At 37.2% G+C, this 22028-nt stretch overlaps 1 protein-coding gene across 5 annotated transcripts in view; it reads left to right on the plus strand.

The window, feature by feature from the left end:
- The window catches only part of VMP1 (vacuole membrane protein 1), a 131086-nt gene that overhangs the window by 103757 nt on the left and 5301 nt on the right, over window positions 1-22028 (plus strand). For all 5 annotated transcript variants that reach the window (XM_027087258.1, XM_027087254.1, XM_027087255.1 and 2 more), the window contains 2 exons: window positions 2236-2352; window positions 7159-7220. In XM_027087258.1, coding sequence (XP_026943059.1) covers window positions 2236-2352; window positions 7159-7220 — 179 coding nt within the window. The remainder of the gene's footprint in view (window positions 1-2235; window positions 2353-7158; window positions 7221-22028) is intronic.

The following is a 22028-nucleotide window of genomic DNA, read 5'->3' on the forward strand; positions in this document are numbered from 1 at the left end:
CAAATTGCTTAATCTGTCTGTCTCACTTTTCCTATAAAATGGATGTAATATCATATAGCATTGTTTTGGGAATTAAGTGAGTTGATGATGTAGAAACCTTAGAAAAGTACCTAACAACTCAATAAAAGTTAGCTTTCATTATTCCTGGGGAAAATACAAGAACCTTTGATTTATTAAAGCAAAAAATATTTATTCTTTGGCACTGATCTATGCCTGTGTCTTCCCTGCTAAAATTCCACTTTCTATACTAGCCAATCTTCTTTTTTTTTTTTTTTTTTTTTTTTTAGCCAATCTTCTTTATATTTGACTAGGAATAGTCAATAGCCAACATAAATTAATAGATCGATTTGACCCTCTAAGAACTTTTTACTAGGAAATTGTTAATACTTATATTAAAGTATTAAAAGTATGTGTACTTGATTTAAGGTAAGAAGGTAAGTAGAGGGTAAGGTAGGAAGAAGTTCGTTTTTGATAAATTTATTTATTTATTTTATTTATATTTGGCTGCATTGGGTCTCTGTTGCTGTGCACGGGCTTTCCCTAATTGAGGCAAGTGGGGGCTACTCTTCATTGTGGTGCGTGGGCTTCTCGTTGCCGCGGTTTCTCTTGTTGCAGAGCACGGGCTCTAGGCATGCGAGCTTCAGTAGTTGTGACACACGGGCTCAGTAGTTGTGGCTCGCTGGCTCTAGAGCTCAGGCTCAGTAGTTGTGGCACATGTGTTTAGTTGCTCCGCAGCACGTGGGATCTTCCCGGACCAGGGCTCAAACCCGTGTCCCCTGCATTGGCAGGCGGATTCTTAACCACTGTGCCACCAGAGAAGCCCAGAAGTTTATTTATTAGTTAGTTATTTTGTTGTTAACATTTAAACTAAGGTAAAACTCGTAATTGAGGGAAAATCTCAAAGCTACTTAGTAGTTCTTTTAATTCTAATCTTCCTTTCTGTGTATTTAGTTAACAATTGAAAAAAGTAACATGCATATGTAACAACAAATTCGTTGATTATGCTCTTCTGAGAGTATCCAACATAAAACTTCTAATTTTTATCTAATCTGATTACATATCTTGTGTACTTTAATTTCCATTTCAATATGCTGTAGAGCCTGATAATAAAGGAAAACAATTAAAATTTTAATTCATGGAGTTGTGAGAGTCATATGAGAAAATATAAGAAATGACAGTTGTAAGGATGTGGAAGTGACATTGTTATTAAATGGTTATAAGACAGATGCAATTGCATAAAGCATTTGAATTTGGATAAGAAAAATAAAATTAAGCTATTGAATCTGAGTTTTATTAACAGAAGAATACTTGAATTCTGATTTAGTTATGTTATTGTTTTTGAAAGAACATTTGTGACAAATACCTTTTAAACAACTGGGCTTTTATTTGAAAGTCCAAACACAAAATTATATAAATTAATTAGCTTATAAATGGTTCCACCAACAGACACAGGACAAGAGTACCTCTGTGGGAGAAAAATGGATGAAGTGCTCAAAAAGAGCTTGTGGTTTCTTTGCATTTTTACATGAAATTATCTATTAGCATTCTTGAAACGTGGGAATGTTCAGAAAAGGTATTTGTTGTGAATCACTTCTTTGTCTGGGACTGAGTATTCACAACATCTGAATCTGTGCTCTTGTATTTCCACCCTTGATTTTCTTTGTAGAATGAATCACATGACCCCATGGCCTTGGGCTGTCATAGATAGAAAAAATTCATTATTTGTATCTTACTTTATGTTGAGAAATGAAAGCATGGCCACCTATAAATGTATTTGTGAATTTACAAGAATGTTTTCTGTAGATGTGAGTACTTTCTAGATAATCTTTTTCTTCATTTATACCTCACCTTATAAAACAGCTACCAAATGGTCAAGTATCTACTGAATGGAATTAAATTCCTGTTGATCCATTGGCTTTATCCAGTTTTAATGTGAAGAAAAAAAGTATATTTATGGGGCATTAGTCATAAGTAGTGCAAACAAAAGGACAGCTGTGTTTGCTTTGAACAAATTAAGCAACTGCCTGGGATGAATATGTGACACAACTTATAGAGACATTAGAATACTTGTCAAACTATCCAGACAGTCTAGTACTGATCAGGGAACCCATACCTCTCTTTCCAGTGGTAGACAAGGCTTAACACATAATTCCACACACCTATAGGTGGTAAAATTAAACTGTTTTTTGGATTATTTATGGACGTTCCATTTTAATTTTTTCTTTTTTTAAATAGATTCCAAATCCTCTGTTTGATCTGGCTGGAATAACATGTGGACACTTTCTTGTACCTTTTTGGACTTTCTTTGGTGCAACCCTGATTGGAAAAGCAATAATTAAAATGCATATCCAGGTAATTATACCCTTTTGACTCCCTGTTTAATGATGATGAACCCCTTAAAAGACACTGAAAACATATTCTCCTTGCTCTCTCCAAGGCAAATTGTTAAGATTTTGGTTCTGCTTCTTGGTTGGTAGCATGCTTAGGTATTCAGCCACGGAACATCGTTTGGAAGTTAGTGGATTTCGGGCAGGTTTTCCCTACTCCTATTGGAAAGTTGTTCCCCTTTATTATTTTTTTTCCTTGTTTTATTTCTTTCCTTCTTTTTTCCTCCCTCCCTTCCTTTCTCTCTTTCTTTCTTTATTTCACTTTTGCCTTGTGAAACTTGTTTATCCAAGAATTTTACCAAACGAAAATAGTGTTCCTGTATAGGAAAATGCACACCATATTAACATATGTAGTCCAAAGATGTTTTATCCTTACTGACCATAGGCTGAGGAAGTAGTCCCTTTCATTAATTCCACTTTTCTTTCTCACATTCTATATATAACACTTCCTCTCAAGGCACAAATATCCTTTACAAAATACCAGCCAGATGTTAATGTGGACAATGGGGAAGAAAGGGGCCCTGAGGAGGCGAAGAGATGTGGGTTTTGGTTAGAGATGTGAGAATCTGTTGATCTTCAAAGACACTCTTAACAAAATCTTTAGGATAGGGCTGTGTGTGTGTGTGTGTGTGTGTGTGTGTAAATAGGGGAGAGAAAAGAGGCCAATCACTTAAATGAGAGGAAATGGATATATGCTTCTAGGACTGTGATATGAATCGATAGGTGTGGTATAAAAGGCAAATCTTACTAGAATAAAATAAAATAAACGTGGAAAGAATGTCTTCATTAATGAGGTTTGCAAGAAGGAAGCATTCACCAAAGGAAGGGCAAGAACAGTGAGTAATGTCTATGCCCTGGTCTGATTCCTTAATAATTAAAAGCACATCTATCCCCCAAGTTTTTGCTTACCACCTCTTTACCTCCAGTTCTTAGAAGAGAAGAATGAAAAAGGAAAACTTCAGCTGCTTCTACCTGCCCAGTTTCTCATATTAGACTTTGGCATTTAGGATGAGTTTATTGAGCTTGTCATCTACTCTCTGGCCATGCTAATCACTCAGAATTTCAAGGCTTTATTTTTCCTCCTTCAAGGAATATAATTGCTCCTACTTACGTTAAGTGTATTGTTCAATGACGATGGGTTTTTAAATACTGGAATGCTAGTTACTTTGGGAAAGATTTAAAATACTATAATAGGGTTTTTCAAATGATAAAATCATTTAGCTTTTTGAAGTCCTTTGAAAGTATTAATACCTAAGGAACAATAACAGATTATTTTAATTCCCTTTATAACAGCAACTTTTCTAGGAATCCATAAATTTAATGTATCCTGCTTTATGTACTAACTTTCTATAAAATACAATAAAATATATTATGTTAAAAGTACCCTATAGTTATAGGGTATGTAACTTATCAGACTTTTCATTATAGCATATTCAAAAATAGTATATTTTTTTAACATTCTCAGTAGATTTTTTCAAGTTATCATAATAATGCTTAATGTTTTAATAGAGTACTTTACACTTTAAAGTGTATGCCACCCGATTTAATTCTCATAATCCTGGGATAGAGAAATTACTACTCCCATTTTGTAATTATCAAACTTAGAGAGGGAAATAGGTAATAGTTGCCTAAAAGAATAAGTAACAGCTGGAATTTGAACCAGAGTCAGCTTCAAGTTCAGTGTTCTTTCCACTCTTTTGCAATGCCTTCTTAACTGTATTTATATGATCACGAAAACTGAATTGTTTAATACCTGCTGTTTATCAGGACCTGTGCCAGGCAGTTTGCATGGTTATCTCAGAACAATCCTGTGAGGTGGTTATTATCCCCATTTCATAGATGGGAGGGACTAGAATTCAAACCAAAATCGTGCTATCTGTTAAACCTCCCCTAAAAGTTTGAAATCAGCCCACCTAATAATGTTAATTAAGGATTTCTCTTTCTACTGGACAAGTTCAATTCCTCAGCCTGTAGAAGTTCCCTTAGAAATATTTCCTTTCTCCTAAATGATGAAGAAAATAAGGAGTCAGCATACTCATATAATATTTCATGTACCATATAATTTACTTATCATGTGTATTATTTACTGCCTTTCAACTTTCCCCCTACCGCCACACATACGTGTACAGAAATATAAGCTCCATGAGGGCAGAGGTTTTTGTTTCTTGGCTCCCTAAGGTATTCTAGTGCCTAGAATAGCATCTGACATGTCCTTGGCGCTCGGTAAATATTTAATATATGAATCAGTCTAAGATACTTCTTTCCATTGGAGGACCCTTCTTTTATAGATATATAGTTTCTTCTTTGTTCATTCTGGCACCATTAGTTCCCTACACCCATATATATATTTTTTTAATTATTCCTACTCTACCCTTATTTCCTCTGTGCACATGGTTGACATGGCTGACTGGGCTCTTTGGGGATCTGTGCCTTTTGTTTATTTGGTAGAATCCCCACCCAGACCTCAAGCTTGAATGATTCTGAGACATGTTCTTAAATGTCTTGCCCAGCACAGTGAATTTTCAAGCTGTTATATATAAGAAGAAAGTCTTGTTTTGTTTCAAGAAAGTCTAATTGTGCAATTATCTGGGCATTGGCTTATTTTGAATGTTAGGAAATGATGGTGGGGAACACATGGTGGTGAAATCACTGAGAGGCAAACCATTACCTCTGTTTCTTAGTAAAAGATTTATAGCTCCTGGGCTTTCCTGGTGGCGCAGTGGTTGAGAGTACGCCTGCCGATGCAGGGGACATGGGTTCGTGCCCCGGTCTGGGAAGATCCCACATGCCGCGGAGTGGCTGGACCCGTGAGCCATGGCCGCTGAGCCTGCGCATCCAGAGCCTGGGCTCCGTAACGGGAGAGGCCACAACAGTGAGAGGTCCGCGTCCCGCAAAAAAAAAAAAAAAAAAAAAAGATTTATAGCTCCAATTAACTGGCTTTTAGTATGGATACTAGAAGAGTCCCCATATATTAATGCTTTTCTCCCTAAATGATCTCTTGTAATTGTCTTATTAGTTTCATAATCTTCATACACCATTTGTGTAGGATTGTTGATAAATCATCATCCATCTTGTAATTGTTTGATATCTATATGTGCTTACTTTTTTCATGAGATAAGTAAATACCTTTTTCACATTAATAGATACATAAACAAACACCAAAAAGGACTGTGAACTTATTTTTTTAGTCTTATTTCCTCACACATATCCAGCTGTGCAGCTGCCAATGTCTTTGTTAACTGTAGGACATTAAGAAAATATCATTGCCTTATTAGTCTTCTACCTGAAATAATGAGCTTTAGTCTGAATTAGCCACTTTCCTGAGATTCATAATGGATGGCTAAAAAGAAGACTATTGTTATTTATTTTATTTCTCTTCCCTCCCATTTGGTTACATAGGCTATAGTTACTATTTAACAACAGTAACAAAGCACTGGAGAGTTTGTTATCAGGAACTGGGAGAGAGAATCTAGAATTAGTCATATTTATTCAGAGAATTATTCTCAGTCCTTTAAAGCTAAACCTTAATATCACCTTCTTGAATCTCTAATTAATTGTACTTATATGACCTTTTCTTTCTCTCAACTTCTGTAACACATTGTTTTCACCGCTAATGACATTTACAGTTTATATCTTTTGTACTTAACCATCTTTCTACTATGTATAGAAAAATTTTTTAATTTCTTCAGGGTATTGAAGAAGTATTCTTCCCATCTTTGTGTTCCCTGAAAGCCCTTAATAATGCTTATATTATCCATAGTAAATACTTTTTGTAACATTTGTTGAGTTGAAAATATTTGCTACCTGTTAGCCTAAAGGCATCTTTACTTGTAAGTTACGTATCAACATCTTTAATTAATAAAGAATACCTCAATAATACCAAATTGGCAATGACCCAGGTCTGATAACGATCCCCCAAAACTTGTTGATGCCTTTGCTTGTACCCGAAACCTGAAATTCCAGGCTCATTCAGGATCTGAGAATGGAACTTTCATGATACTTTTATAAGAACTGTCCAGGAAGGACATAGTCTTTTCAAAGATCCTCTTGATTAGATTTAGCCCAGACACCTATCATCAGGCTGATAAGCTTTAATTTCAGTGGTGGAGGCTATATGGGAACCCATGACTTTAGTTGTATACACCATTCTAAAACACATAGAACGGGCTTCCCTGGTGGCGCAGTGGTTAAGAATCCGCCTGCCAATGCAGGGGACACGGGTTCAAGCCCTGGTCCAGGAAGATCCCATATGCCGCGGAGTAGCTAAGCCCGTGAGCCACAATTACTGAGCCCACATGCCACAACTGCTGAAGCCCGCATGCCAGGAGTCTGTGCTCTGCAACAAGAGAAGCCACCACAATGAGAAGCCCGCGCACCGCAACGAAGAGTAGCCCCCGCTCTCTGCAACTAGAGAAAGCCCACGCACAGCAATGAAGACCCAACACAGCCAAAAATAAATAAATAAAATAAAATAAAACACATAGAACATGTGGAACATCCACCCAGCCTTGGGTTTCATGACTCACATTTCTCCCTCAGACATGGTCACGTATCCTGGCAAGACTAGAACTGTACTTAAGGAAAAACATCTTTAAAATACAAAGTACATAGCATTTGTCAAATGGTGTTTTGTTTTGTTTCTTAAAATTTTTTTAAATTGCAATTAGCAGCAGCATGGTCACCTTTTTAGACTATTATCAGAATTGTGAATTTATATTGTGTTTTTTTTTTTGATGAGAAATATTTATTTTAACTGACATTTTCTTTACAGAAAATCTTCGTTATCATAACATTCAGCAAACACATAGTGGAGCAGATGGTGGCTTTCATTGGGTGAGTAATTCTTTAAGGACTAATATTATCATGGTTTGAATGGGAAGAAATATATAAAAAAGACTTCGTTGGTATAGAATTTTTGTGATAGCTCTTTATTTTTTGAGAAGGAAAAATCTTTTGCCCTGTTATTATTTAAATTGAAGGTGAACCTCGTTCCCTACAGCAGGGAAGGATGAAGCTCAGATTATCCTTGTTTAATTTTAAACCAAACATGTATCAAGTCATATAATTCTTGATTTAAAAGAAGCTTTGCAGTTTTAGACTTGCCCCTCCAAAGAAGTATGAAATTCTCTTTATGTAAAAGACATGTGTATATAGTTAGAGTTTAATGGTGCTTTGGTACAATGCTATGACTTTTAGCCAAAATTGGATGCCAGATACACAGTTGTATTTCATTTATATATAAATCTTACATAAAATATTAATATTTCGTTAAATAAGGCATGATATTACCAAAATATGTGTTCTGAATCTATTACTTCACTAGAGAAAAATTAGGCCATTTTAAAAGGCTAAACTATCCAAAGCATTTATTTTTGTGTTTAAAGAAGTCAGACCAGTTTTAACATACGTTTTAAATGACAGTGTCACAAATTTTTTGGAGTTTACTTTGATAAAACAGTAAAGAAAGACCTGTTTAGTTAATCAAATTAATGTCAACTGGAATGTGAATCCTACCGGATATTAAATGAACCCTTTTTTTTTCAATATATGATTTTTTATTCAGTGTTTACAGGTGAGAGGTTTTCTTTTCATTTAATAGTGTTAACTGCCCTATGGTGGAAAAGTGTTAAGTTGGAATGCCCTTTATGTAGTTTTAACACAAATCTCTATTTTAAAAGCCATTTATAAAACAAGATGTTTATGAAAATATTCACTATTAAACAACTGCCACTTGGTAGTGAGCTCATGAGTATTAGTTTTATTATTCTTTGAACCATGCACTATATATTATACTTACTCTTTTCTATGTATGATATATTCTATGATAAAATAGTTTTTAATATTTTCTACTTAGGTATTAATGTAATAATTGAGGAAAAACATATTCTTGAGAATATACTCAGTGGAGCCAGCTAATGACTTTATTACTTCCTAAGCTTCTGATTAGAAATATGGATTATGGCTTGTAAATTAAATTTTAATTACTCCAGTTTTTTGTTGCCTGAATTCTTACAAAGTGGTTTATAGGTCATCATATATCACATTCGAAAAGAAAGAGGGAATATTCTTGTCCCTTTTTTTAAAATAAGAAGACATTTCATCCGTTCCTACAGATTATTGTGCCACCTTGAGAGAATTCTGAGGGACATGTAGGACTACCACACAGACCCACACATTGTAGGAATGGCTTTGCACGCAGCATCCTACATTCTTTCTTTCTCCTTTTTCCATACTGAACATTTATAGAAGGAAGTTTTCTAGCTACTTCTACATCCTCGCCACTACCACCTTTTGTTTCCCCAGCTTTTGGAGCTTCTAAGAAGTTATATTAGTTAGCTACCTATCTCAAACACCCACATCCAGTTTCATTTCCTTCCAATCAGTTCATCATACTGCAGTTAGTAACCTTTTAAAAATCATACCTGAGCCTGTCACCACCACTGTCCTCACTCCGCAGTTCCTCCACTTCTTGAAACCCTTCACTTGTTTTCCCCTTCATTCTTAAGATAAAGCTAAAACTCCTTACTGGGTCTCTATAGCCTTGAATGAGCTATCCCCTATAGTTTTCTCTGCTTGAGTCTCTCACCATTGGTCTTTGCTCAGGCTTTTCCCTTTGTCCTGTTCAGGGTTTCTCAACCTTGGCACTATTGACATTTTAGGCCAGATAAGATGTCTTTGTTGTGGGGGACTGTCCTGTGCATTGTAAGATATTTAGCTGCGTCCTTTTCCTCTACTCACTAGATGCCAATAGTGTCTCCCAGTTGTGACAATCAAAAATGTCCCCAAACATTGCCAAATGTTCCATGGCAAGTAAACCGCCACTGTCACCACCAATCCCATTGAGAATCACCGGCCTAGATAATGTCCTTTGGATTTCAGCTACTATATTCACAAAAACACCTTCCCTGACTAGGTCACAATTACCCTCTTTCCTAGGGACCTCTTTTCTCAGCAGTATGTACTACATGCACTGACAGTTGTATTTTTACATTCATGTTTGAGGGTGTATGATTACTGTCCTTTTACAACTAACCTGTAAACTTCTTAATGGCAGAGGCCATGCCTATTTTTGTTCGCTGTTGTGTCCATAGCATCTGGCATCTTGATTGACGCATAGCAGATGCTTGATAAATATCTGGTGAATAAATGAACAGGTGGCGTCCAAATAAAGATCTGGTCAGTAAGAATCAGCAAATTATTTGTAGAGCCCAGATTCTTCTGTTTCCCCAGCCTCTGGAGTTTCTAAGAAATTATACTAATTATCTACAGTAAATAGCAATAAACGTATCTTTAAGCTTAGGCCAATGTATTAAAGTTAGAATTTCTTATTCCTTATGTTTTTCAAAATCAGTAGTCCTGGGCTTCCCTGGTGGCGCAGTGGTTGAGAGTCTTCCTGTCAATGCAGGGGACACGGGTTCGAGCCCTGGTCCGGGAAGATCCCACATGCCATGGAGCAGCTAAGCCCACGTGCCACAGCTACTGAAGCCCACATGCCTAGAGCCCATACTCTGCAACAGGAGAGGCCACTGCAATGAGGGGCCTGCGCACCGTAACAAAGAGTGGCCCCCACTCGCCGCAACTAGAGAGGGCCCGTACGTGGCAACGAAGACCCAATGCAGCCAAAATTTAATTAATTAATTAATTAATTAATTAAAAAATCAGTAGCCCCTCCCCTTAACTATCTCCTCTAGCACAACCCCTCAAAAAAAAAAAAAGAAATTCCAGTGATTCTTCTTAAAGATGGTTTTGCATAAAGTTATTCTAAGATATTCAAGGCCTAGTGGAATGGGTGGTGGTTTTGTTTTGTTTTGCGTGTGTCTTATTTTAAAAACTGTTTGCAACAGACAAATGTTGCAACGTCCTGATATCTTCATCTTTTCCCCAGTACTGTCTACAGGGATTACCCATCAACTTCTTTTCTAGATAAACTATTAAGCAGTATAAATAATTAGACTTAGCTGTAATAATAATTCTTTATTACCACATGCTAATGGGTATCTTTTTCATCTTAGTCTGTAATAAAATTATCTTTTAATCAGATTCTCTAATTGAGCTTGACATGGTTTGTTTTCCTACATTTTGAAGTAGGAAATGCTATATAAGTGTTCAGATGATAATAAATGATGATAAATAGTATCACCAAACCTAGACTGAAAATTAAGTTAAACCAGGAGAATGAATCTTTAGAAGACCTAAATTTGTTCTTTTATATCATAATAAATAGCTTAGCAATTTATTTCAGAAAAGGGAAGGAGAACAGTCAGATTGATTCCCTAGACTCATTGTTGAGTTGAACTGAAAATACTACATGTAATTTGCTATAGAAACATTCTCCTTTGATTGTTCTCCCTTTTCACACTGTAAAAACTACTGATATAAATGGTGTGTATATATATATATATACACTAGAAAGTTTGGAATACAGCCTTTTTTTGCGGGGGGCTGTGTTGGGTCTTGTTGCTGCACGTGGGCTTTCTCTAGTTGTAGCAAGTGGGGGCTACTCTTAGTTGCGGTGCGCGGGCTTCTCATTGCGGTGGCTTCTCTTGTTGTGGAGCAGGGGCTCTATGCATGCAGGCTTCAGCAGTTGCAGCACATGGGCTCAGTAGTTGTGGTATGCAGGCCCTAGAGCACAGGCTCAGTAGTTGTGGCACACGAGCTTAGTTGCTCCGCGGCATATGGGATCTTCCCGGACCAGGGATCAAACCCGTGTCCCCTGCATTGGCAGGCGGATTCTTAACCACTGCGCCACCAGGGAAGTCCTGGAATCCTTTTGAAGGATGTTTAAAACTATGTGCCCACAATTAAGAGGGTGGTGAATTGCCATGGTAGAGTAAAAATCAAAAGAAAAGACCAAGAAAAAGTCAGCAACAGTTCAAATTTAAAATAAAATTATGAGATACTAAGGCAAGGAAGAATGAAAAAATGAATCCCAAGAGTAAGGACAGCTATGGAGTGAAATATGAAAAGAACACACAGGCTTTAGACAAAACCAATCTATGTTTGAATATAAACTCTGCCACAGGCCAGTTATTTATTTCCTGTCTGTATCCACTTTTAGCTGCTGTTCTCTCAAATAATATATTTTCTTTGAGTAGCATTTCTTCCCCAGTTCAGGAGGCCACTGGTAATCTTTCCAACTTCCAGTCAAAATGTAAAATGTCCTGTCTCAAAATATCTTAGAGTGTAGTTGAAATGTACTCATATCAAGTGATTTAAAATTCTAAGCCATGTGGATTTTTAAAATGCCTTTCCTCTCAATTTTTATGTTGCCTGTGTTCTCATCTCATTTTCCAAAGTTTCTACTGACTGTGAATGGAAAGGTAGCATGCTAGGTGACTACTTTGTATGCTCTCAGAGAAGATTGAGGAAAGGCCTACTTCTCCTTAAAGGAAGTTCCCATTTCTTTACTCTCTGATCAGTAAAATACCTTTTATCAGGACAAAGTTTTTCATCAAAGATTATACAAATAATTCTTGAGGGTACTATTTATTAAACATAGTGAGCACTTTACATGCAATTGTTATTACTATTTACTTCTTTTTCTTTTAACTTTTTATTTTATTTATTTATCTTTGGCTGCATTGGGTCTTCGTTGTGGTGCGTGAGCTTCTCATTGCGGTGGCTTCTCTTGTTGCAGAGCACGGGCTCTAGAGTGCAGGCTCAGTAGTTGTGGCACATGGGGTCAGTAGTTGTGGCTCACCAGCTCTAGAGCGCAGGCTCAGTAGTTGTGGCATACGGGCTTAGTTGCTCCGCGGCATGTGGGATCTTCCCGGACCAGGGCTCGAACCCGTGTCCCCTGCATTAGCAGGCGTATTCTTAACCACTGTGCCACCAGGGAAGTCCCTTTTTTTGCTGTTTTGGACAATGCTTCTGTGAGCATTTCTTAGTGCAAGATAGATGAGCACATAGTGGAACCTAGAATATGATAAAAGGGACAACATAGAAGAGGGAAAAGGTGAATGAAAGAGAGACTGGACATAAGCAAGATAACCCTTCATTGTGATAAGTTAACTTAGTTTTGTCTAGGGTCAAATTTTGTCTAGGCAGGTGTGCCTGTGGCCTGCCATGTCAGGCTACTCACCTCCCCAGGTGTCAGGGAAAGAATTATTTAGTGTTGACCATTGCATCTCTGGTGGTGAGGTTTAGGATCAGTTTTATACAGATTTGAATGCTATACTGATGACTGAAAGAAATATCCCTTTCCCCAAACGGCTTCTAGTCTCAGTGTAACTATGGAATGGCCCAGCTACATAAGTGTGCCTTTGGACTGTGGTATTTTTAGTATAGTTTATCATGGTATGACAGTCCTAACGTCCCAGAGAGAATATAAGACCTACCTCCAAAATGTATTGTAATTTTAAGAGTAAATAATTCCCCTCCCTTGACCAGAAATAATTATTTGTAGATTTATTTCTTGGACAGTTCTGGAAAGTAATCATTAGTATCCCTGGGCTTAGGGAAAGGTATCCCTATTACCTATTCCTAAATCAAAGGGCTGTCTAGTTATATATGAAAATCTGAATAGATGTAATGAATCAGTTACATATTCTGAAAGGTTAGAACAGATAATAGCCTTGAAAAAGCCTTTTGGTTTATAGTATGTTTGGCAAGAGGACAGAGAAAAGGTTCTGAAAAAAGATTAGGCATGTAATGGAGTTTTTCACTCTCTGATATCCTAAGCTGAAGTAAGTCAGAGGACAGAACCAAAGAACCAGGGAACTTTAGAGCTTCTAAGGCCTTACATTTGTTGCAGTCTTTCTTTCTTTCTTTTCTTTCTTCCTTCCTTCCTTCCTTTCTTTCTTCTTTCTTTCTTTCTCTTTCTTTCTTTCTTTGATTTTAAACTTATTTTTATTTAATTTTAGATTTTCTCCAATGAGAGAGACCTGGACATATTTCTTAAAGAGCATGACCAAGTCTAACTTTAAAATCATGATTAAAATGACATGTTCTGATATTCTCACCAAATAGAGGATGAGAATTCCCAGAAAATAACATTAAGCATATGACTCGTAACAAACCATATGCAGAACATTGGCTCATTGTCAGGTTGCCAGAGTCTTATTGGAAGACAAAGTCCCCAGTTTTACCACACAAGAAAATTTCCATAACTCAGTCATTGAACTCTGGGGATGGGGTTGGCTGGAGCAGGGACTTTTTTACCAGATACAGAATGTTCCATGCTCTTCTTTGCTGTCTCCTATTTCTACGTTAACTTGACATTGGACCTCAAGAGTCAGACTTGCCTGTGGCAAGAGAGATCATTTTAACCAGTGAGTAATAAAGTGCTTGAATCTTAATGTTGTTTCTTGTTCCTCACTCTGTAAGTGGTCAGAATGAGCCATATTGGTCTGGACTTTTTCTTCTACAGAAAGAAAATCCACCCTTTCATTTTATTATTTTTATTTATTTATTTATTTATTTTGGCTGTGTTGGGTCTTCGTTGCGGCACACGGGTTTTCTCTAATTTGCGGCGAGAGGGGGCTACTCTTTGTTGCAGTGCGCAGGCTTCTAACTGCAGTGGCTTCTCTTGTTGCAGAGCACAGGCTTTAGGCGCGCGGGCTTCAGTGGTTGTGGTACGTGGTCTCTGTAGTTGTGGCTCACGGGGCCCAGAGCACAGGCTCAGTAGTTGTGGCGCATGGGCTCAGTTTCTCCGCAGCATGTGGGATCTTCCCGGACCAGGGCTCGAACCCGTGTCCCCTGCATTGGCAGATGGATTCTTAACCACTGCACCACCAGGGAAGTCCCTACCCTTTCATTTTAAAATACACAAACCTGGTTTATGTATTTGATTCTCTTTGACTTTTTTTGATCATTGTCAGAAAAAGTTATGGAAGTGTGGAACACAAATAACTGTATTAATCGGAGGAGGATACAGAGGTTTTAAGACCCCAGCTGCTGAGAATCAGTTGTACATGCTGATTTTAATATAATCTTCTGTACTTCAGATAGAAAATTCCTTCTTTTTCGTGTCCTCTTCCTGTAGTTTATCTTCTCTTTTGACTCTTAACTCCTTTGTATTTTTCTTATAGATATTGGGAGGCAGATAGTTAAAGGTTAAAGCAAGAACACTGGAGTTAGACTGTAAGGTGAGAAATGGACATTGTATTAGGAAGTTACTATTAACCATAATTAGAGCATTTCTGTAGAATAATGAAAACTAAAACCCAATTATATTAACCTACATAGTGGGTAAAGAAAAAGTCAGGCCAAGGTCATACCTGACGCATTTTAAGTGTTCTATAAATATTTGTTGACTAATTGAATTCATTTATTCATTATTAGGAGAGACCTCTGTGTATTTTAGGCTGAGGGAAATACTCTGGTTAAAAGCTAGAGATGGAAAATACAAATGAAGAAAAGGAAGGACGTGGGTTGGATATAACATTTAGTAAGCACTCAGTGTGCCAGATGCTTTACATTTGTTTTTATGAATATGCATAATAAAATCTATAAGGTACTTGCTATCACTGTCTTCATGGGGAAACTGAAACATATTTAAATTCATGTAAATGGTAAGAGCTGTAAGGAGATAGGATCAAAAGCCTGAGTGGTTTGATTTATTCTCCTTAACCACTTCTTCCTTCAAAACTGGAATGAAGGGACTTCCCTGGTGGCACAGTGGTTAAGAATCCGCCTGCCAATGCAGGGGACACGGGTTGAAGCCCTGGTCCGGGAAGATCCCACATGCCGCGGAGCAACTAATGCTGTGCCCACAACTACTGAGCCTGCGCTCTAGAGCCCGCGTGCCACAGCTACTGAGGTAATCTTGAAGTTGGAGATGTGGACGAGAGTGCTAGTTTCAAATGGCTGCCTCGTGAATGTGATAGGGAGTCAGCATGAGTTCTTTCTGTCTACTATCCTTGTTCACACTTGTATTGACCTGGCACAGCTGAAACTAGTTACTGCCGGTGTTACTTTGAGAAACCTACTGGGTTTTGTACTGTAGGTTTAAATGCATTTTTTTTTTTCCTCTCCCTCTCATCACCCTTCTAGATTAAGTTCATTGAGGGCAGAGATCCTGGCTTTTGTTTTTAAGGTTATCTACTGCATTTAGCGAGTTTCTGCCTAATGGTTGGAGTAACTAGATTTTTCTTGATAAATTTAAATTCGTTTTCAATACTGTCACTTTTTTCACTCACAGTCAAGCCACTTTGAATGATATAAAGGCCAGTGAGCTTCCGTGCTATTTCACCTTAAATTTGAAATTCCGCAAACTATTCTTTATTCTTGACCTTTGGGTCTGCGGGTCCCTGTTGCTGATTTCTTTCTTTCTTAGAACTCAGTGGGTCATCCAACCAGCAGCAGTTGATTTTTAACAGGGTTTTGTTTTAGCAGCCAATCACTTTTACTTGGTTCTTATATGAGACCACTTCTTTAGCTCTGCCCTCCTTCGTTAACATAAATGCCTGTTTGGCTTCTATTGCTCAGCTCAAAATTCTGAAATGAGGTTTTGTTTTCAAAAGCTGCCCTTTAATGATAGCATATTTCAAAGAGTATGTGCTAATTGTGAGGAGGTCTTACCTTCATCCTGATTCTTATAGAAAACAATTCCAAATGTTCAAAAGCAAGTGCAGGGCTTCCCTGGTGGCACAGTGGTTAAGAATCCGCCTGCCAATGCAGGGGACACGGGTTCAAGCCCTGGTCTGGGAAGATCCCACGTGCTGCGGAGCAACTAAGTCCTCGTGTCACAACTACTGAGCCTGCGCTCTAGAGCCTGTGAGCCACAACTACTGAGCCTGCGTGCCACAACTACTAAAGCCTGTGCGCCTAGAGCCCATGCTCGGCAGCAAGAGAAGCCACTGCAATGAGAAGCCCGCACACTGCAACGAAGAGTAACCCCTGCTCGCTGCAACTAGAGAAAGCCCGCATGCAGCAACGAAGACCCAATGCAGCCAAAAATAAACAAATAAATTTTTTTTAAAAAGGAAAGCAAGTGCAATTGAGGGTTACTTTTTTTTGAAAGACGCCTGTGATAGAAATATGCTGTGAGGCAGTAGAAACAGTACACCTGATGTTTCTGGATAAAGCAGTGGTCTTCCTTCTACACAGCCACTAGGAAACTGACAGTGTCATCACCATGGTGTCATGGTGTCAGTTCTACTCAGCGCACAATGGACTAACTTGAGTACAAAAGAGGTTTTAATAATTTGAAAGGGGCACAGCTGTGAATGAAATTCAAGATGTTTTAATCCCAAATCCTGAGGTTGAATCACAACGAATTTTAGATGGTACCAGAGACTATCAACTCAAACTTGTATATATGATAAAGCCCTAGATTTTAACTCTTTCATTTCAGTCACATGGGATTACTGGATCCCATTTTTACCGGGTTAAATATGTTTATTTGCAGCCAACACCAGTTCATTTACTTGTCATATTCCTGGGTTCATGGATTAATTAGGGATCAATTTGTATCTTTTTTTCTTTTTTCTTTCTCTAATCTCTGAGGACTTAAAGGCTATAAATATTAATGGATTTTAGCATGATGGCCTTTGGCTTCTTCAGAAAGATTGTTTGATAAATTACTTCCCCTCTGCCTTGCCTGCCTCTTCTCCTGAGCAGTCTGCCTAAGGAGGAAAGACTTTTTGTTTCATTTGCAGGGAAGTCTATCATTGTTGAATCAGGTCAGGAGTCTGAGATCCATTCTGAGTGACTATGAATAGAGTTCTAGTATTGGTCGGGGCCCCAGGGAAACTGGTGGTTAAATACTGTGAGAATCTTTATCAGACAGGAAATGACAACTCATTAAAGTACTAACCATTAAGCCTGTTTAGATCCTGGCCTCCCTGCCCAGTGGGGGCAGGGCCGGGGGTGGGGTTGGTTATGGTGGTGTGGTGTTTAACTCTACAGTGTTTGACCAACATGTGCACGTTTCTGAAAACAAAGAATTATTTATAAGACTGTTATCAAGAAAGGGACTTGCTAGGCCATCTTGTCACTGAACTTCTACCTACCGTATTATCATTGCCTCTTTTGTTCAGAAGACAGATCAGCATGTAATGGAGGTGGGATAGGGAGGGGCTTTTATTTCATCCCTGAAAATATATCCTACCAGTACCTTAATTGTAAAATTTAATCTCTTTAGCAGAAGAGCCTGTAGCTTCAGTCTAGAAGAGTCTGTTTACGGCTGTACTTACTTCTCAGCTCCCAGGACAAATCTCAATTGATAGAATTCTCTGGAGTCAAATTTGACTTATTGATTTACATACAATGATCCTCACCCAATCAAGAAAATTCTAAAGACCCTGATATTCATTTAAAACATAAATATAAGTTTAACTGTGGGCACAGGATTTCAGTCTCTTGAGATTTGGCTATTCAGGTTCTTAAAGGCCCTCTTTATAGGAGCCACTATAAAGGATGGAAGGATGAGCAAAAAAGAGACACTTAATCTGGATCTTTGTAGAAATAGCTTTCTTTTCTCTAATATGTTACCTAAGAGTTTTGCCTTGAGTTGTTCTGCTAACTAAGCCTTAAGATATTTTTGACCTTTTGGGAACAAGGTATAGTATCTGTACCCCTTGTGGTTTAGTTTCCTGGTCTAAACCAGTGGTCTCCACCATTGGAGTGGGACTAAAATAGAACTTCTATTTATATTTATTTTCATCTCTGTTATTTTTTGTGTATTTTGTAATGTACATAACATTATTATGGTAGTATATGTACATATAATTTATATGGCTATACATACATGGAGGATATAGTTTACCATCAGTCTGATTGGCACTCCCTCAATCCACATGTCAGAATATCACAAATCATGGATTACAAACATAGGCTAGGGTTAGAGTAAGAGTTCCATGGTACAAAAGGGGCTTACAGTGGGCATGCTGCAATTTATTGTTTTTTCTATGTCCCATTAATCAGAAATATTTGCTAATGATAGCATGAAAGCTGTAATAATTAGTAAGACATTTAGTAACAATTTAAAAATTTTTAAGATTCCATCCATATTTTATCCATTTTAATTTGTATTTGTACATTTTACTATTTGCGTAAGTACAAATATCAAAAATGTTCGCAGACCATTGGTCTAGGCTCCTCTGCCCTTAAAAGCTGCTTTTGGTGCTATCAAAAAGTAGTCTACTTCAAAAGATCTCTGTTATGCTTTCTGAATTATAGCAGCAGTAGACTTGATTAAACCTTTCCTTTCCCTTTCTTTTAATACTACCCCTGACCTGAATCTTCTTCTAAAAACATTTTCTCACATTCATAAGCTTTCCGCGGTTTAACTAACCACACCCTGAGAGTGTTATTTCCATGTTCTGATTAATCATTAGAGGAATGTTAAATAAATCAGCCTCAAAGTACTGCACAAATAGTGAAACGAAGGTTAAAAAAAATTTTTTTTGCACATACTTTTTTTTTCTAAGAAAGATAAAGGCTTACTGCCCTATAGCCTTACTAGGAATCCATGTCAGACAGTATATTTTCTGGAACGCCAATGATATGACTTACACAATCACATTAATGCTAAGATCTTCAAAAAAAGTGGTTAACAAAGCAGAGCCTGTATTAAAAATTTACTTTATTAATACCTGTTTAATTCCCATAGGCATTTCAACTGCTTAACCTTATATAGGTCCTGTGTAAATAGGGCTAAACAAGACAAATCAATTTTTAAAAAGTTTATGTTACTTCTGTGTCATTAAGCACTGTGCCCCAGTTTCATGATGGCACATAATAATAAAAAACACTCATCTGGGTGGAAAAATCCAAACAGAATCATGAACAGGAAAATTTCGGGTCTTTTAATAGCAAGTCCTAGATTGATGACTATGTCTGTAATGGAGAAGAGAATCAAAGTAAATCAAATGGTGTGTTTTTTATATCTGGTGAACCAATTTGTTTGAGACCTACAAAATTTGAAAGGAGTCCCTTGAAAACAGAATAACAATGACCGATGAATTTTTTGGAATAGGTGTCTGCTCATAAAATGAAAATTTAAGCATTGTGAAAAACTGGAGTACTCACATCACCCACTCTATGCAACCTCTGCCGATTGTGATGCTTCCTCTGGTAGATTTTCTGGCTTTTTGTGGGAACACAATGCAGACCTTTATTTATAATAAGTCAATATGGGGAGAGTTTAAAATACAGATTTCTTATCAGATAAGTGATTCCACAAACAGAGTCACAGATGCATTAAAAAACATAGAAAAATAATAGATTTTGTTTGCATAATGGTCAGGGCCCTTGACAGAATTTTGCAAAGAAGTTTGTCTTGTTTTTGTTTTAACACATACTTAAGTATATAAGCATGGCAAAATATTGTTCCCATGAAACCACTTTTGAGCTCTGAGTGGGTTTATTAGACTTCTGTGGAATTTTTTCTTTACTTTTTCTCCCTTCTTTTGTTTGCATTTTCTGAGGTGTTTTGTTTGTTTCTTTCTTTCTTTATTAAAATCAGTAACAAAAGTTCAAAAATTGCCATTAGAATAAGTTGTTGGAAATTTGTTTCTTCATGAATTATATTATCTGAAAAATGTGTGTGCCAAGAAAATAAATATCAAGATATTACTATCCACAAAAATTTTTTTACCCACTATGCTGAAGGTCTACAGCAAGGAAAAGTAGATGAGATCAATTTTATTCTTGCTTTTGTTTTCCTTTGTTTTTTCTTTTCTTCTTTAAGGTTTTCTCACCTAGAGAAAATGGCTGTTTACGGCTAGTTTAAGTATATTTAAATCCAACCACTGACTGGAAAATAGTAACTAATACTTTGAACTTAATCAGCACCTAATGACAGATGGAGAACTTCACCCACCCACCATGGGTTGAGATGAGGGTCCTTAGCCAGGTGCACAAGGTACTCTGAATTCAATGGCTTTCAGAAAATGGCATTTATTTCCTGAGCCAACTATAAAGAGACACTGAACTGTGATGCGAGTTCTTCCTTCCTCATGTGTGTACCTTAAATTAATCCTAAATGTAAGAATGGACTCTTACTTGTGTCTGCTGCTTGAAAATAACTTGAGGGATGAAGTCATGAGATGGCGCTATTGTTTTCCTTAAATGTATGTTAAGAGTGAAAACTGTAATTTCAATTTTTATCTAAAGAACTTAAAGAACTTTCGTGTTAATTAAGAAAACTTTAGTGTAAGAGTGCTTTGTATAAGCTGAGGCATGTGTGGCCTTAAGCCATGGTTTGTAGACATAGAGAAATGAAAATAAAACTAAAATTTTGATGAATATATTTAAAAAAGTAAGAGGACCTGACGAATAATTCATTATGTAACACTTAATACCTAGTTTTCAAATATGTTAACTTTTTAGATTTTTTCAGATCATGTGGCATTTTTTCATAATAGTTTTGGTTAATATCTTGCTGTAAAAACTTTTAACTTCTCTATTTTCACCAGTTCCTAGTCTCTTATGAAAAACTGAATCTCCCATCCCACCACCAAAAACTCTCTAAAGCATGTAACAAACACCATAGCCCCTTGAAAAATTAATCTCTGCATTAGCCCAAGATAATTCTTTGAAAGTTACACATCATGTAAATGTGTAATGACATATATTCTCTATCAGCTAAAAAAATAGGTCTTAATGGACTTACAATGGCAAATCATTTATGGTTTCCAGTTATTTTGAAAGGAGTCTAGAATGATTGTTGCCAGTCCCTTCCTCATTCCCCTCAACAACAACAGCAAAGTAGAACCTTTCTACCATTGGGTCTTGGTTCTTAATTTTCTCTTTAAATAATGGCTTGACCCTGGAGCCCAAGAATGATTTGAGGAAAACTGTAAGCCATATTTTTGCTTAACGTCAGTCTGAAGTTAGAGGTCTGAAGAAAGAACAAGACACATAATGGAACCCAACTCTTGGAGGACATCAAAAAGGGAATTTTCAAGTCATTTCTTGTACAACCTAGCTGTTCAAATAAGCATACAATCATTTCAGCCTCTCTAAATAAGTTTTTTTTTAACTTTCAAAAAAAAAAAAACTGGCTTGACTATGGCCATCCTTGGGAGTTTAAAATAATGACATAAGTTATTGTTATTAAGGGTGAAAGAATCAATTTCTGGGAATTCCCTGGCAGTCCAGTGGTTAGGACTCGGCACTTTCACTGCCATGGACCTGGGTTCAATCCCTAGTCGGGGAACTAAGATCCTGCAAGCTGTGCCTGTGGCCAAAAGAATTTCTGAAGGAAAGTTCTTATAAATCTGTAATCTTCAAAGCCAATCTTTTTGTGCATTTATTTTACTGGATTTTTTTTTATATTCACGTGGTTTAGTTCAAGTGTAAGTGGATGAGCTATTTGCATTCCTTTATGCATTATATAAAGAACTACCCAAGGGAAGTCTGTTTTAAAGAGAAGGTTTGTACTATGTTGCTCCTTTGTAGAAGAATCATTACTAATAAACAGCAACAGAGCTCAGAGACAGCTCTTATGGTTTATCGTACTAATGTAAGGCCATGTAAAAGTCTATGAAAGGAGTTAACCCACAGTCTCCCTCCCTTCTCCGTTTTCTTTTTTTTTTTTTTTTTTAATATGTACTTATTTATGTGGGATCTTTAGTTGCGGCACGCAGGACCATTTTTTAGTTGCAGCATGCGGGATCTAGTTCCCCGACCAGGTATTGAACCCAGGCCCCCTGAATTGGGAGTGCAGAGTATTAATCACTGGACCACGGGGGA

Source organism: Aethalodelphis obliquidens, unplaced genomic scaffold, assembly GCF_003676395.1.
Source record: "Aethalodelphis obliquidens isolate GAN/ISIS:26980383/991018 unplaced genomic scaffold, ASM367639v1 scaffold58, whole genome shotgun sequence".
Taxonomy (NCBI): domain Eukaryota; kingdom Metazoa; phylum Chordata; class Mammalia; order Artiodactyla; family Delphinidae; genus Aethalodelphis; species Aethalodelphis obliquidens.